We start from the raw sequence: 17899 nt of genomic DNA, 5'->3' as shown, positions 1-17899 counted from the left end.
GAGCTAAATTATCAAGGCCCCGTCTGTGGACATGCTTGATAAGTTCCTAGAAGGCTCGTGTTGTTGAAAGCCTTTCTTATTCTGGGGTTATGCATGGAAAGGCTAACCCATGGCCTCAGAGGTTGAGCTGAATTGTCTGGCACTTGCCCGACATCACTGACCATGATAGGAGAGAATGCAACTGTAAGAAGACAAGACGCAGATGAAGCATCCTGACAATCAAGTGCAAATAAAGAACCCAGAGATATTAAACAAACCATGACTGTGAGCAACTCTTAGGGCATCCCGCCAAGAAAGTGGATTCCCAGGACAATGGGGAAGGGCTTCAGATCAGAGTTCCTTAAATCAGCAGTTAATCTACAAATCGAATTGTCTTTTGCACTTGTGTTTACCCTTAGTCCCAACCTTGTAAATACCCTGCATAAACCCTGCTGTGTTTTAGTAAACCTGTCTGTTTCATTTGTTGGTCCTACTCAGCTTTGTGACATCCCTCGCACCTAAACCACTCCTTCCATTCAATATAAATGCCCTGAAAACAGATCTATTATATATTCCACATTTCATGTGAGTCTCGAGCAAAAACAGGCAGAATCCTGTACTCCTGTAGTTGAGAATAATACTTCTGCACAATGTGCTTGGACAAATGTCTTTCATACCGGGGAAATTGTTGTGTGCGGTTGACATCAAAGTGTGATCATGTGTACAGGAATCTATTCCCTTGGTGATTCTATGATGTGGTAATGAGGTAACATCATGTGGCAAACATCCCATCACTGCAAATGTTTCCCAGTTCCTCTGTCCTAGATGTGTAGGGCTTAAGATCACTTTTGGTAAATGATCTGACTCATATGCCATGTGGGCCAGTAAAGTGCATTTTTCTGTCAGAGTGAATATTTGGTTGAGTCATATCGATGGCTTTCTGCAAATGTATGGGTCTTGTTCTAGCAACTGTGCCATCTCTCTCCACCATTTCCTAATACATTCTGTCTGACCTTTCTGCTAATTTGTCTTTTCTGTTACTAACGTCAACAAGAAACGTGGATCCAATAGTCCCATCATTTTAGCTTCAGCCAACATACATGTGTCCAGTTTTTTCTTCTTCCAAAATACTCCTTCATATGTTGTGCTAAAAAAGCCAGATGATATAAAATAACATTGGTTACACTTAAGCCACCTCTAGGAGATAGTTGTTGCAGCTTTTCAAGGGCAAATCTAGGTGGTATCCCGTCCCATAAGTGTGTCGGAATTGTCCTATCAAAATCTAGGTAAACTTTCTTATTAGGAGACAGAGGTATCATTGTAAGCAAAAAATACATCCTTGGTGCCGCCATCATTTTTAATGTGTTCAGCTTCCCCCACAGGAACACATTCAGGGATGTTCATCTTCTCAAATCAGTCTTAAAGCGTGATATTCCTAGGGACATATGCACCCTCATCATCTCATCTTGGGCACTTATGAGTCATATATCTACATGTTTCATTGCAGTGTGGTCCCAGTTTAAGCCAAAATTAATAGCATCTTCCATTTGGCAGTTTTCTGAAATTGGCAAAGCTTTGGTCTTCAACCAGTTAATCTTATACCCTGACACACCTCTGAATTGGTTGTTCATGTCCATGAGAGCTTCAATGAAACTTCTAAATTCAGGAGTAGTAGCAAAATGTAATCTGTGTAAAGCCATAGTTTCTGCTCAATCCCACCATAGCTGACAACTTGGATCCATGCTTCCCTCTAATCCACGTTGCCAGTGGTTCTAGTGCCATCACAAAATGTAGTGGTCAGAGAGGGCATCCTTGCCTTGATTCCCAGCAGATGTAGAATATCCTGGAACGTACCCCATTTGTAATGATCGAGGCAGTTGGGTCAGCATATATTACTTTAATCCCTTTAATACATTCTTGACTGAAAACCAGTATTTATAATGTCTTGAGGAGGAATCTCCACTCTATGTGATCGAACACCTTTTCAGCATCTAATGACTGCAAAGGTACTGGCATGCTCATCCTCTTACCTTTTGACATTGTGGGTGATAATCTTCTCATGTTTACCTCAGAGTGACAACATTTCACAAAGGCTATTTGGTTTTCAATGATCATCTGTGGAGTTATCTCTTCCAATCCTTTAGCCAATGCCTGTTCTAGAACCTTGTAATCTATGTTGATTACACATATCAGACTGCATGTACTCAGTAAGGCCGCCTCCTTATCTTTCTTCAAAATCAAAGAAATATTAGCATGTCTCAGTGATGCCGGCATTTAATCTTCTCTTACCGATGTATCATATGCAGTTTTGAGCATTTTGTATACCAACTCAGGCATTATCTTGAAATGTCTGCAGGAAAAATGTCTGGACTGAGTCATTTCCTGATATTCAGGCTATGTGCTGCTTTCATCATTTCCTCTACACATATTCTGTGTCTGGTTAGTTCTTCTCCATTTGTGTTGATTGAGGCATATGCATTTTACTTTAGAAATATCCACAGACTTTCCCTTTAAGTTCTGTATCTTTTCTTTAAAGCATCTCATAGAATTTGGAACGTTCTTCATTAATGGTTATAGAATCATATGTCATTGCAGCATCACAAGTTTGGATTGCGCTAATAACTTGTTTGTTTTCCAGTACCCTTAGTCTGTGTCCAGGTAATTGGCTGCATTTATCTCCATCCTCATAATAGTTACATCTGGTTGTAAATAGCCCATATTCTGCCTTTTCAGTTAACGTTGTATAGATCTCGCCTTCTTTCCTCTGTCCTATAACAGGCATACTCAGTTCTGATTACTTAATTTCCCTATCCATGTTCTCCAGTTTCTTGCAAATGTTGGCCACACATGTAGCACTTAAGGCTTCCCAGACTGTTTTATCACCCACCTCCCCATTCCTGTTCCATTTCACAAATTATATGGCCTCTTTAATTATCCCTCCTCCCTTATCTCATCTTCCTCAAATAGAGCGATGTTCATTTTCCATGATGGTGACCCCTTTATACAAGTTGTCCAAGGCAATTGTTGCGCTGAGCGGTGCCTGGCCAGGAATGTGAATCTTCCCTGCATTATTACTCAAACAATACTGTTCAGCCCTGCCTGAGATCAATATAAAGTCTCTGAGGGAGTGTGTGCTATGTGCACTAGAGTAATAGCTATCGTCCCTAGCTATGGTGCGTGCTAGCCTCCAAACATGTGTAAACTGGAATGATTTTATTTAGCACTTGAGGACTCAGTGCTCCTGGTTGCCAACTACTCTTTGGCCGTTATCCTTAGTTCTATCAATTACTGGGTCTAGAACTTCTACTCCTGCATATCTGTTTGGACTGATATTGTGTAATAAGCGTTCTTGTATCTACTTTACTGTACCTGTGGTCTACAAATTAGCAATCAGTAGCACACAGGGCTAAAACAAACCAACAGGAGCAAACGTCTATGAAATTAAGCTTCTAAATTCTGGAGTAGTAGCAAAATGTCATCTGGAGATTAAAACTGAAAGATCTTTTTGGTAATAAACACAAACTTGCAGAAAAGACACAAAGTGAGGGGAGGAGGGGGGCAGGGTTAAATGTAGATGGAGCTGTGAGATAAATTGAAAGTCCAAGAGGGCATTTGCCCCACCCCCATATAAGCAAGAAAAGAAAGTGAACATGTACACCTATCAAAATAGTTTTGAAAGTTTTGCTGTCAAACAAGCATTCGTAAGCAGAAGACACAGTCCCCAGCATATGCCATGTAACTTCAGTACAGCAAATGTGTGGTGTGTCGAAGAATACAAGTGCACAGGTATGAACTAAACTGCTGCATTTTCTCAATCTTTAGTGTACAGAAATTAAGTGAATTCTTTTCAAGTGAAGAAATTGGTGAGGAGATTGTGAAGTGTACGCAGCCAAGGAATACTGGAAGCCACAGCAAATATCAGGCGGTTGTGAGTAATGTTATCATCTTAATATCCCATCTGTGTAACTGTTGCCTGCACAGTCAGAAAGCATGCTCTTAATGCGTATGATGACATACTAATACATTCCATGTCACTAACTAAAGGTTCAAATGCATGTTCTACTGGTCATGACATGGCCCCTTGCAGTTCACAGCACTAACACTACCATTGCTATTCCCTTGTCTTTCTGTCTCCCTGCTGCTGGTACAGCCGCTCAAAGTTGTAAATCGAAAGAAACCTACTAGAGAAGAGTGGAACAATTACAACTGTCAGCAGAGAAGGCCAATTAACATTACTGAAGGGGATGACTTTTGTATAAAGGTGATGTCACCGTCCCTATTCATCAATGAGCTGGTGCCGAATCAGTGCGTCATTACACCTGTTTACCAAATGTTTTAAATTAAATCACAAAAGGATAGCTCTGAGATAAGCAATGTCTACTAATGGGGTAAAGTATTTGCTTGAGAACGTGTGTGTCCTAATTCTTAGCTAATACGCTCTTGCCCCAGCTGGCCATTAACATACTTGAAAAGAAAAAGCAGGACGTCATTTCTCCTGTTGTAAGGACATCATGCTAAGCACATCGCTCGATTGTTATTTCATTTTGTGCTTGAATACTAATAGTTTGAATGTGAATGTTGTTATTCCAGTGGTAAGTATTGAATGATACCATTGCATAAGAGCTGAGATTCTCGTAGAATGCCTTTCTTCTCAGTTGAATATCTTTAGAATGCCACTTTATCTCTCTTGGAGTCTAGTGCTGGCTGAACCCAGTGGTGGAAATGGAAAACATGTGAAGGGGAATGCCACAAGGGATGGGGCGGAGTTTGGAGGAGGGGCGGAGTTCAGAGGGGGCGGAGTTAAAACATGGAGCAATTTCTTTCATGGCTTGAAAAGTATACAAACCACAGCAAGGTACGCACACAAATATATCTGTGTGGATCTAACTATGATTTATGCACTTTCTCAAGCCTGTCAAGACTACAAATAACAGTATCTGTTTGGGAAAGGCAATGTTCACCGAGCCACCAGCTTTGCAGGCTAGATAATGTACTGCTCTGTGTGCACAGTGTGCTTGCACAGAGCAGTTTGCATTACCGGGCTCTGTGATCATTGTGTTTCCCAAATGGATTCTGCTCTGTATGCACAGTGTGTTTTCTGCTCTGTCACAGGGTTTTTGGCTTTCTGCGAACCGGGGAGCTGTCCTCATCAGGGGAGTATCCAGCATTGCAATAGTGTGGGGGGTTGGATGGGGTGAGCCATGACAAGAGTGTCACTTTTCCCGGCTAAACGCAGTGGGCATAATAGCATATGGTCTCATTCGCCCTCCACCCCCCAAACAGGCCACCCACGCCCAATCTTCCTTTTTGGTAACATTAGTGGCAGGTGGCATTTTAACACAACAGAAACTGCATTATCATTACAGATGCAGGACACTCATCCTCGTCTATTAGAACATATCTAGGCGTTCTGGGGCAAAATACATGCAAACCTCCAAATTTGCATATTGTTTGCACCAACAGAAGTGACTTCAAAGAAAAGGACATTGCAAGGAGCATCAACATTGATACTTGGAGGGATTGTCGAAATGCCTTTAGAATACGTTGCCATAAGTAAGACAAGTGGCAAATAACTTTGTGGTGCAAGATATCTAAATTGCACTATTGTTTTATATGGAGCAACTGTATAGTCACTGGGATTTTTTAAAAATAATAGATGATATATTCACATAAGCTATGAAGTGAATCAGAATCACTTACAGAGCTGCAGGTAAGACACAGTGCTATTAAATGATTTGCCCAGGATCACACACTTTGGTTAAATGGTGAAACCGAGATGTGTACAATATAAGCAACTGAGCACATCTTCCCAGGTTTAGCTGATATACGGCTTTATGAAGGTTTTGCTTCACATTTCATGTGCTTAAATAATACACCATCCTTCCATAGTAAACTAACTATACACTATATACATTGTCATAGAAATATATTGAGCAATAAGAGTAAGGATTTAGTTGTATTCCCCCCATCCTGCATTCAAAGTGAGCACAACAAATAACCCTTGGCTTTTAAAGCCATAGTCTTTATTTAATAAAGCATGCAACATTATGTACACTTATCATTCCCTCCCATTCACATTTCTAAAGGGACAAAAGTCCCTGCTAATAGTCCCGCCTCCCTGCCATCAGTGCCTAATGGCTCACATTGTAATGCTCTGTTTACAAAGAACAATGTGAGAGCCCCTCTGATGCCCAGAGCTGCATGGGGCATTGTCCTGGCAGCGGGACACCTCTCCCGTTCAGAAAAGGTAAGTTGTCGAGCGGGAGAGCTGTTCCACTGACAAATGTCCCACAGCTGCTCCCCTTCTCGATATGCCACTGGGCCTCTGTGAGCTAGTGTGCACCGTGCAAGTGGACTGTGCACACAGGATTTGTGTGCACAGTGCGCTCGCACAGAGCACATTAGATCACGTGCAAGCGCACTGTGCATTGTTTGACAGGGCTGGGGCAGAGGCAAGCCGGATCCCGAGATCCGGCTAGAGAACTGATGCCGGATCTCTGATCCGGCGAGAGCTGGACGATTAGCCAGCGCGGGTTGACCCTGTAAATTCATAGGTGAATCATTGGTTTATCAATACCCCAACATGGTAACATAGATTCAGCTGTTACGGGCGGACCAGTGAGTTCTGTGAACCGTTATAATTTAACTTATTTACCTATATAGTAAAGATTATTTTAAGACTCCTTAATGTAGGTGCTAACTTGTGGGTGCGAGGTTGAAAGTCATAATCTGCACCTCAGACAAGGGTCCGTATGTTTTTTGCTTTTTTCTGACTTGTGAACCCAACTTTTTCCACTGATGAGTCCTCCTTAAAGGGTGTAAATCCTGTATCTGCCCCTAAGTGATACTTGGCGTTGCAAGGCTACGGTGCCATAAAGGTGCCATAAAGGTCTCCTATGCAAGTTTACATCGACAGCTGGCTGTGCTGGCTCCAAAGTTTGGTGCAATCTTCATGAGTAGTGGGATAAAGCCTGCTGTACTCCATGTGGGTCCCTACTTGAGACGCCTGTGTAAATCCCGTTGCAAGTCCAACAGTTCAACAGCATCCCAAAGCAGATGTGTCCGGATGATTGAATTGTCTCGGGATTCAACCTTGAATCTACACCTGGAGTGAAAGCCCAGGAAGATGCCCGTGGAAGGCCAGTGCAACATTCACCAGTTATTGAATGGCAGACAATATTTTGAATGCATGCAGCCCTGAGTTTTGGAGCTAGGTTTGCACTAAGCCCTTAAAAATTCCAATTTAACTAGAGGATCTGCATTTAGGAATGTTGCTACTTTGAAGGTTTGCAACTCAAGACAACAAAGGAAAACCAACCTTATTTATAGAAGCCAAAAAGGCAGCTCAAAGGGTTTGATACTAAACAAGCACAGTGGAATCAAAAGTATTTTGGGAACTACAAAAGCTGTACTCAAGGTTGCTTTGATCTAATGATTCCATGACTTTGATCCATTGATGCTGGTCTAGGGCTAACATTGAAATCTGTGTTAGTGGTTACTTACACCAGTTAACATCAGTTTTTAGCATTGTAACAGTGAATACTTAAATGCCTTCCTCACACAAGATGCATGCAGACTTTCTGATACCTTTTATTGGACTAACTGAAATTACTAAGCAGTAATGGAACAAAAGCATAAAGCGTTAGCTTTGGAAGTCCCACAGACTTCTTCGTGAGATGGTGCAGTGTGAAATGATTTGTAAAGAGAAAGCCACAGCACCGTTTGTTCTCAAAATGAAATAAAAGCACTTTAAACTTAATTGGCTGATGGAACAATATACCTGGAATGTAGGTCTGGAGCTGCTGTCTTAATTAGAAGACCATAACATTCCTGTAAGCAATGACACTTAACTATTTGGAAACAGAACACATTTCTATCTGATAGTTTCATTAAACAAAAGAAATACGGAAAACATCCTTTTTACGTGTAACTGTTACATTAGGGTCAGGCAGTGTTAAAATATTACATATGGGCCAGAGTTTCCGAAATGACTGATGTTATTTTGAAAGGCATATTGAAGTCAGAGAAAATAATTATTCAACAGGATTAGTATTGGATTTTGCTCACACAGAGTCTAAAATGTGTTCAACAGCATCTATATAGTGTCATAAGATGCTAGAGTTTCCTGGATGGTCTACAATGTGGCACAGACAATATGCTCTCAAGGTTTAACTGGTGTAGTCTGCAATGTTACCTCAGTTTGCCTCACGCTGCTCAGTGCTTTCCTCAATTGCATATAGTTTGGCAAATGCAAAATACGTTATCCATTTGGTGAATGATGCAGTGTCCCCTGTTATCTCAGCTTGACCCATGCTTGGTAATGGGTGCCAACCATTTGAGCTTAAACACCTACAATTTCCATTATCAGTGTCCTGTGTCCCTCACCCATTAGTGGTTCAGAGCAGTCGTATCTAACAGATGATGGTGAGAAATGGTACTGGAGGGTTTCCTTCCGACTTCCCTGATGTGACTGTTGATAAATTATGATGGCACTAAAAAGTGCTTGAACTGGACACTGCCATGTGGCTGCAGCTTAAAACCTGAAACCTACATTGAATATCTCAGAAAACATATAAGATCTGGCAAACTCAACAAACAGCAGGTGACTAAACAGAACCTCACCACCCTGGAGAGAAGATCAACAAGAACACTCCAAACAAACAATGAAAACAATAATAAAACTTGCTGAAAAAAGGTCATGCGATTGTGGTCATAGAAACATAGAAATACAAAATGGAAGCATATAGACAACCTCTTGAAACAAACCAAGACTTCTTTATTTGGATCACAGGTGAAGACACTCTTAAACAATTCAATGACTCACTAAATTGCTTCAACCAATGCATCAAGTTTGCCATGAAATAATCCAAGAAGAACATACATTTCCCAGAGACAACCATCTCAATTGGAAGGAACGGCCAAGAACAACTGTGTACAAGAAATCTACCAGCATGAACAAATACCTGTATAGGGCAAGTTTCCACCCAAACCACACAGAATGGTCCATTATCTACAGCCAGGCTATCCCATACCAATGCATATGCTGCAACATAAAGACAAGGCACAACCAACGTACAACACTGTGCACATCCTTCTTGCAGAAAAGCCACTCAGACAGACAAATTGACTATGCATTCAACTGTGCAATGCAACAAAAATACAACCTGCTACAATACAGAGACAGCAGAGGCAAACACCAATTTTCTGTAGTTATCATCTACCATCCAGCACTAACACAACTGAATTGGATTATTAAGGATCTACAACCAAGATTCAGCCGGGATGATGAGCTGAGAGACATCTTCAAAGAAGCTCCTATAATTTTTTACAAACAAAAAAGAAACCTACCACAGTCTCTAACCACAAGTAAATTCCCACTAGATCAAGAACAGAGAATAGAGAAGACCTGAAACCTACCCCTGCAACCTCAGGAGATACAAAACTTGCAACACATCTGCACTGGATCTGCCGTAAAAACCCAGAAAGATCGAACAAGACATATGCAGATCATCCAATGTTGTGTACCTCATTCAATGCAATACATGCATGCATGGGAGCTATGTAGGTGAGATCTATAAGGAGCTGTTTGAAATGATGAACCTACACAGATACATCATCTCGAAATACAAAACAAAGACACCAGTGGGTCGGCACTTCAAACGGGATGGGCACTCATCGCAGGGTCTTTCACTGATGGTTTTAAAAGGTTGCCTCTCAAACATCACACACAGAAGGACCTGGGAGCTCAAGTAAGATACTTCTGTTAAAAGACAGCAGTCTGAAAATAGAGATCATCAGCTGCTGGTCACTACTGCTCAGGACCCCTCATGGATGGGGGCACATGACACTGACACAGAAATCTTGGGTGTCTAAGCTGAAATGGGACGCATCCATTGCCGAGCGTGAGACACGCTGAGAAACAGAGGACACTGCACGATTCTCAAATGGTTAGTGCATTTAGCATTTTCCACACTATATGCAAATGAGAAAACGAGTGTGACTCTTGAAGCACACCAGGGTAACATTGGAGGCAGCACCAATCAAACCTCAAAAGCATATTTTGTTGTGTCACATTGTATACCAGCCAGGTGACCTTAGCAGCTGTATTGGAATAACTACAATGTCCTGAAAATCAAGAGGCTGCAGAACAGAGTTTAGACTCTGTGTGAGCAAAATGCAATACTGACACTGTCACTTAATTATGTGTTACTAAACCCATGATTTTAGTATGCCTTTTAAAACACATCAGTCATTTTAGAACACTACCAGGGCCCACTTTAACATTGTCTGGGCCCAACTTAACAGTTAAATGTGAAAATATTTGTTTTTCCTTTTTTATTTTTAATGCATCTTTCAGATAGAAATGTGTTCTGTTTCCAAACTGTTATGTGTTCCCTGGTTCCAGGTGTTTAATGCTCTTTTAGATAAGACAGCAGTTTTCAGATCCACATTCCAGGCATATTGTCTGGTTTCAGCCAATTAAGTTTAACATGCTTTTTTACATTCAATTTGAGAACAGACTGGGCTGTGGCTTTCTCTTTATGAATCATTTCACTCTTCAGCATCTGATGCTAATTCTCAGGGGCAACACGCGCGTTTTAGAAACAAGACAACGCAGCGCAACACAAGTTTGAATCCCGATCCAGCGCTTTGAAACCACTCTCTGGTATTAAGCACGTTATAAATAAACAATAAAATAAAAAATAAATAAAACAAATTCTTCGTTCCATCTCTGCGTATTATTTTCAGTTAGTCCAATAAAAGGTATCAAAACCTATATCTTGTGTGATTTTAAAAGTGGAATAACACAGCGTTGAACTTTTTTCTTTGCTCTACAAATGTACCTTCTACTGTATAGACATTTTACAAACTTTTCCACATTGACAATGAGGTAATATATTTGATAGATCATTGTGGGCATTCTGTTTATTCAACATAATACAATTCTAGTTGAGTTATGATGGCTTACCTCTCCTCCTAAGCATTGTGCCTTGGCTGCTCAACCACTGCTACTCTAGGTAGTGGAGGACATTTAGGGAGCCCAAAGCCCAGTGAGATTAGTGAGCGACCTCCCCAGGCACTGAGCACAGTCTGCAATGTCTTCCAATAGTAGCCAGGAAGCACAGGAAGCGTAGATTGGATTAATGTTGAAAGAATTAGCAGGGAAGTTTAAAAGTGTTGGATCTTCCAGGACTGCGATTGTCTTGAATGACTAAACAAGATGAATGTCAGAATGTCACATCATGCGCACATGATGACCAAGACAAGTCTTTCAACAATGCATTTGAGCTTGTCAAGGAAGCATAGTCTAAATGAAGGTGGAACATGGGGTAATAGTATATCTGAGATATAGATGGTGCCTCCAAAAGTGTCCAAACCTGAAACAGAGCTAGTGCAGACACATGAGAAGGACTATGCAAGAGGAATAAAGGAAGATAGGCATCGGGCTAATGAGACCAACACCAGGCTGACTGGGTTGATGTCCTATCCACAGTCAGTGGCCATCGCACTTTAGGACTGGGGGAATTTTTCTTTGACGAGGGAGCAGTGTTGCAGAATCATCAACAACCAAAATGTGAGGCTGTGAAAAGGGTCTTTGCCTTACTCAAGGCTACTGTTGACCAAGGCCTTGACAAAGTACCTCTTTCCCAGACATAGGTATATGTATGCCAGGGTCACCCCACTGGACCATCTCTATTAGATACAACAAAAGCAGGAACAGAGAGTATGCTGAGTTAATACCGCTGATCCAGCAGGGTTGCCTGTACCCCTATTGCAGATTGCCAATGTTGCATGTGGAAACATGCAGTCCTATTCCGAGACCAAACGGAGAGCAATCGTGTTCTGAGTGACATTGCTGCTTGCTGCGCTGCAATGCCTAACTCTCAGAGCATACTAAGAGAACATCTGTGAAGTAAACACACTACATAGTATAATAACAAGCACAATTACAAATCCCATCGAAAAATGAGAAAAACCATTTGCTCAGTGAAAATGCTACATGCTCAATTACATCTGAGGATGGACTAAGAGATGGACTAAGAGAAACCCTTTGGCTGTGTGAAAACATAGTTCATGCTGGATTTTTCAGTCCAAAATACAGAAGCAACAAAACACATCCCTCATCTGTTAGCATCTGATAAAGAGACCTTCACAAACATAGCAGTTGCTTGGTATGTGTCGCCTACTCATCAAACATCTGAGAAAAAATCAAATTAAACCAGACCAGATTGTCATGACAATTACAAAGATGAGGGCCAACCCTGACCACACAAGAAAATAAATCGAAATAAGTTAGGCCTTGTAGTCCATCTCTTTTGCCATTGTGTGTGTGGTGAGATAATCAGCTGAACCCATTGTAAAATGCAATCATGGTTGATAGCATCAAACATTTCTTAACCAGCACTCACCTTACCCTCATCAGTTGGATAGTGGAACATTGAAAGCACAAGGAGAAAAATTGGGAAAACCCATAAAGACACAATCTATTTAATAGAATATTCCATTTAAAAAATACATTTATTTATTTATTTATTGGCCATATGTATGGCGCCTATACAACAGAAAGTGTTTCCATGCACCACAAGATAAAGGGGAAGGGGGAGCAGGGGAGGATAAAACAACAAGAAACTGTCCTACTAGGCCATGTGACATTTGGATCGTTCAAGTGCAGTAATTAAAGTGCATGGGGGAGAGGAGGCCCCAGGGTTGAGGCAGGGTAAGTGCTAGGGAAGCCCATGGAGGGCAAGTGTGCAGGGAGGCAGGGGTATGGGTAAAAGTGCAGGGATCAGGGTTGGAACAGCCTCGGTAGGCGAGTCAGGGAGAGGTGCCCGAAGGCAAGTGCTGGTAGTAGGGTTCTGCAGAAGACTGGTAGGAGGATGGCCTGGTCCCAGAAGGCCTTCATTTATGTGATTTTGAATGAAAAACCACATAAATGAAGGCTTAAGAAAAGTCCCCAAATCTCATCTAATATTTGGAAAGAAATCATTATCTAATGATAAGTGCCAAATCTAGCTGAAGCCAACAACAAACCCCAACCATAACTTCATGATTTCCAACTGGATACTAGGAGGTGCCAGACATTTTCGATATTCTCTTTGATCATTTATTGCTTCCCTGTTTCTCTCTTTTAAATCCATACTTGGGCGTCTTAAACCTTTGGATGGAAGACTCAACCAAATACTGCACCAAAGAGTTCCCTGCCCTCAGTGATTTTAAAATCCTCAAAAAATCCCTGTCTACATCAAGAGTCACTGTGTTTAGCTAATCTGTGGTTATGGCATTGAGTTTACAAAACCCTTCCTCCCATCCTATCATTTAAGATGAACATTTTCTTCAATCAATTGAAATCCACTACACTAGATCACACTGACTCCATGATTTCTAGCAGACCCTTCAGCTTTTGCCATTTAAAATGGAAACACTTCTTGGCTGGCCTACAAATTCACTCAAAGTTGCTTTTTGACACTTCCAAAAGGTTAATCATCATCCACTGCCTTAGCCACCCCTAAACCTAATCAATCGATATCATTGATTCATTATTGCTCATCAGAACAGCCAACTGTAACATATATGCTTCCAGCTGGTTCGCTCAAGACCCATCTGCCCACAGATCCCTGGTTAAGAAGCTAAATACCAGTTGGCAAAAAGATCAATTTGCTGAAAACGCCAAAGCTATATTTGATGCCCAAATAATGCTTTCTACAATAACATATTTGAATCTATCAATAAATCCTCTTGTACACATAATGTTCAATTCTACATGCCCAAACTGTACTTAGTTCTGGATTCCACACTCAAAATCTAATCTAAATCTAAATGATTTCTTCATCTCCAAAGCAACCACGTCATACATTAAGTCTCTGCTACCCGCAACAAAAATGTGTCATTCTCCATCAACTACTCCACAGTTCCTATCACCAGAACCACATTTAACTTCTATTCTGAACCTCTCCTTCCAATAATAAAGAGACTCCAACAGGCCAAAAAATAATGATGTATATGCCATGCTGCTATTACAATCAACTGAGCCACATCCTGATAGACAATGTCACAGGTCTCATCAACCTTTCACTTCAACAAGCCTGATTTCCATGTGATCTCAACAAATCTGTAATAACCTCCTTATTGTAAAAACATAATTTAACTCACATGTGCTCCCAAAAAAAACACATAATTAATGGACTATCCTGGGTTTGCCAGATTCCTGAAAAAGTGGTTACTAAACCATTGCAACTCTACATAGAAAATAATGCACTTCTAGACACCTTCAAATCAGGCTACAGACCCAAATTTAGGACATAGTCCACCCCGATCAGTGCCTGGGATGACATTCTTGCCACCTCATATGGAGCTGCCCATTCTCTCCACATACTCCCCAACCTGTCAGCACCTTTTGGTAGAGTGAACCAATCCTGACTTCTGGAAAAGCTGGAGCAATTGGTGGGTTTCTCTGGATGAGCTTTAGACTGGTTGTGAGACTTTTGGATCAAGTGCCACCAAGATGTTACACATGGCACATTCACTTATTTCAGCTCGCCATCGACTTATGCGGTCCATTAGGTCTCTCAATGGCCCTCTTTAACCTATAGTCCCTCTTTATAACCAACCCATCAAATTCCACCTGCATATGGCTGACACATCTACCTTTGAACCACTACTAACATCAGTGAATTCAAGAACTTGTCAGCTGTCTTGACTGCAACTCCAGGCCGGAATGTGTAACTACTGTCTAAATCCAAGCATTGATACACTGACTTTGTTCAACTCAGTCCCAAATGTCTGCTACAGCACATCAGGACCTCAGCCACATCTCAGACTCTTTATCTCCCCTATTTCCATATTCTCTCAAGCTAACAATTGCAGATTCATAAAGGATGCAGACCTAAGAATAAACTTTCAATTTGGAATCTTGGTGAAATCATGCTTTTTACAACTTAAGTTGTTATGAATTACACCTTTTATCCAAAAAGAGTACAATGTAGCCATTCATGCCTTCCTTCTCAACTCTCGTCTAGATTTCGCCAATGACCATTACACCAAACGTTCTGCCTACTAAGTCAAAGGTTTACAACTGGTGCAGAATGCAGCAAACTGCCTCATTTCTGGAATTTGAAAACACTGCTAATCATCTCCCCATTCTTAAGAGAACGTCATTGGTCTGAGTAAAAACATTACATTTCTTTCAAAGTATCTAACCTCTAAATGCTTTAACGGTCTCCATGCATACCTTGAAAACACGATCCAGCCTTGCCACACTACCAGAGACCTGTAGTCTGCAGAGCACCTGCTACTAAAATATCCCCTCGAGATACCATGGAAGAGTAGACTGAACATTCTTGATTGGGACCCCTACGCTGTTGGACATTATACCTATAAATATCTGCAAAGCAATGTCTCAGTTCCTTTTCAGGAAACCCCTGAAGTCCTAAATGTATATTCAAGCCTAGAAAGTCCTGCCTTGCCTACTCCCCACTTTTGTCATTATGCCATCTTGATTACAGTGTAAGCATTTCCATTTTGCACTCCCCTTCCCACAATTCCTTTAAGAAATCTAGGAATCTAGTAGGCCCAGTAAAACACCTAAGCCCTGCTCCAATCATATTTCTTCAATTAGGCTAGTGCATCCTTGCCCAGGCAGCCTTCCCATTTGCCTGTTCGCCTGGTGCCCTGGCCCCCGCATTGCGTCCTGTCCCCTGGCTACAACGACTTCAAGGTAAGGGACATCTCATGGTGATACTCAGCCATTGTGATAGCCTTTTGCCAAAAGGATATGTTTGCAACACTACCGGTGTGTTGCACTGTTAGACTTTGCCACTGAGATTGTTCTAATGTGAGTGTGTGCTAATGAGAGACATGGCTACTGTGAATTATGGCTACTATTCGTTTATCTACTACTGACAGTATCAGTTTTTGCCATTAAGGTTTTTTTTATTGCGATACTTTGCCGCTATCCGTTATTGCCATTGTGTGATTTTGCCACTGAGATTGCGATCATATGAGATGCACAACACAACTGTTTAGCTTGTAATATCTGCCCCTGAAAACCTAGGACTGGGATTTATTGAATCATTGTGTTAGCCTCCTACACAACAATTGTATTGGTATAGCTAATTATACTGCTGACCCCATAGAACGAAGCAGGATTGATTATTTTTTTCCTGAAATCCTATCTAAAAATCTTTGACTGACCCATTGTGATAAACCGCATGACTAGCACTTACCTAGAGTTAATGTTTGTGTTTTGGCATCCACTTGCTCTGTATATCTGACTATGCAGCTGACTGCATAACATAGCAAGATTGACCCTGTGTTTGCCTCAAATTCCAACTATAATACTAACTTATTATTGTGTTTAAACTAGCAATTATCCAGAGTGAATCTCTTTAGCAACCAATACCTCTGCACAGCTCAACATACTGCTGCCCCATCACACATAGCTAGACTGCCTGCAATTCTAGCTAAAATGTGGACTCATCATGTTTAGACTGCATAACTAGCAATTGTACAGACTAAAATCTGTGTTTACCATCCTCTGCATTTGTACAGAAATTATTTTTTATTGTTATTTGGCAAAATGTACCATGAATAGAACACAAGAGAATACAATATACAATTATACAATTCCTTTTAGGACAGTCTTCAAAGAATTATTTTTTATCAATAATACATAACAAACATAGAAATTTAAAACATGTCATTATTTCATCAATACAATACTAATTCACATATCCTTATTCCATCAATACAACGCTAATTCACGTCAATTTATACTCTTATACTAAATGGAAGAGGACCACAAAATAGTCCTCCTAAAACGAACTCTTCTTCGGCTAAAAACCTCATTTTCATCTATGACACTTCTCACACCTTCTCTACTTTTATCTCCAAAACTGTAACACCTCCACCTCCTGAATATTAGGAAAACCAGACACCTCCTTCCTTTCAACACCGCCAAACATCTCTTAACCAGTCTTGTCTTCTCTAAACTCGACTACTGTGCCAGCATCCTCTTTGGTCTCCCCAACTATGCTTTCTGCCCTCTCAAAAAGATCATTAACTTCTCTACTAGGACTCTCTTTGAACTCCCTCACTTCACACCTACTTCCTCGTACCATCACCAGGCTGGATGCCTGATGATAGAAAACAGGGCCAGATTTAACTGTTTTCTCCTGGTTCACAAATCTATCCATGCTATGGCACCACTGTATCCTCCTCTAGCCAACTTTACAAGCCTTCTCACAATCTGTGCTCTGCCTCCTCGACTACCATCGTGGCTCCTCACCCTCCCTGTGCTTCCTCTCACTAGCGCTATTTCTCTCTTCTTGCTCCACTTGCATGGAATTCTCTTCCCCTGGACATCCGAGAAATGGTCCACATGGATTTGTTCAAAACCAAACTTACAGTCTACCTCCTTGCCTCCGAATTGCCCTCTTAATCTACCTCTCATCTACCTGCTAGCTAACATGTTTCCCTTGCTTGTAACCTGCCCCTGTTCCTCACTTCCTCTGACTCCACTTCACCCCTTATGGTCACATGCAGAGCAAAGCTGACTGTACCGTCTACCTGCATTTAAAAATGTCCAATGTTTGTTGTCTTTAATCTGTGCATGTCCACTTATGTATTGTCCCCGGGGACTGTTCCATTTACTCCCCTCCACAACCTGGTCAGAATGTCCCTCAAACTCACCCCATTGTGAAAATCTCACTGCTTCCTGTCAAATCTGATTTCTTATCTATTGCATTGCACATTTTATGTCATCAAAAGAACATTGTTCCTCAAGTATTTAAATAAATAAACAAATAATTCAGTACATAGGCATGCATATTTTTACACCATTGAAGAAAAAGTTTCTCACACGAGCGTGCATTTAATTACACCTCACCCTACCGCCCTTTCATTTTAGCAACGTGTAAGAGGT

At 41.1% G+C, this 17899-nt stretch overlaps 1 protein-coding gene across 1 annotated transcript in view; it reads left to right on the top strand.

Moving 5' to 3' along the window:
* The window catches only part of ABCC8 (ATP binding cassette subfamily C member 8), a 1583626-nt gene that overhangs the window by 766428 nt on the left and 799299 nt on the right, over nt 1-17899 (top strand). Inside the window, exons 15-16 of the mRNA XM_069623778.1 lie at nt 3802-3907; nt 4130-4240. Of these exons, the coding sequence (XP_069479879.1) occupies nt 3802-3907; nt 4130-4240 (217 nt within the window). The remainder of the gene's footprint in view (nt 1-3801; nt 3908-4129; nt 4241-17899) is intronic.

This window comes from Ambystoma mexicanum, chromosome 11, assembly GCF_040938575.1.
Source record: "Ambystoma mexicanum isolate Mex_15411 chromosome 11, UKY_AmexF1_1, whole genome shotgun sequence".
NCBI lineage: Eukaryota > Metazoa > Chordata > Amphibia > Caudata > Ambystomatidae > Ambystoma > Ambystoma mexicanum.
Note: the sequence above shows the minus strand (reverse complement) of the source record. Positions and strands in the feature narration are given on the sequence as shown.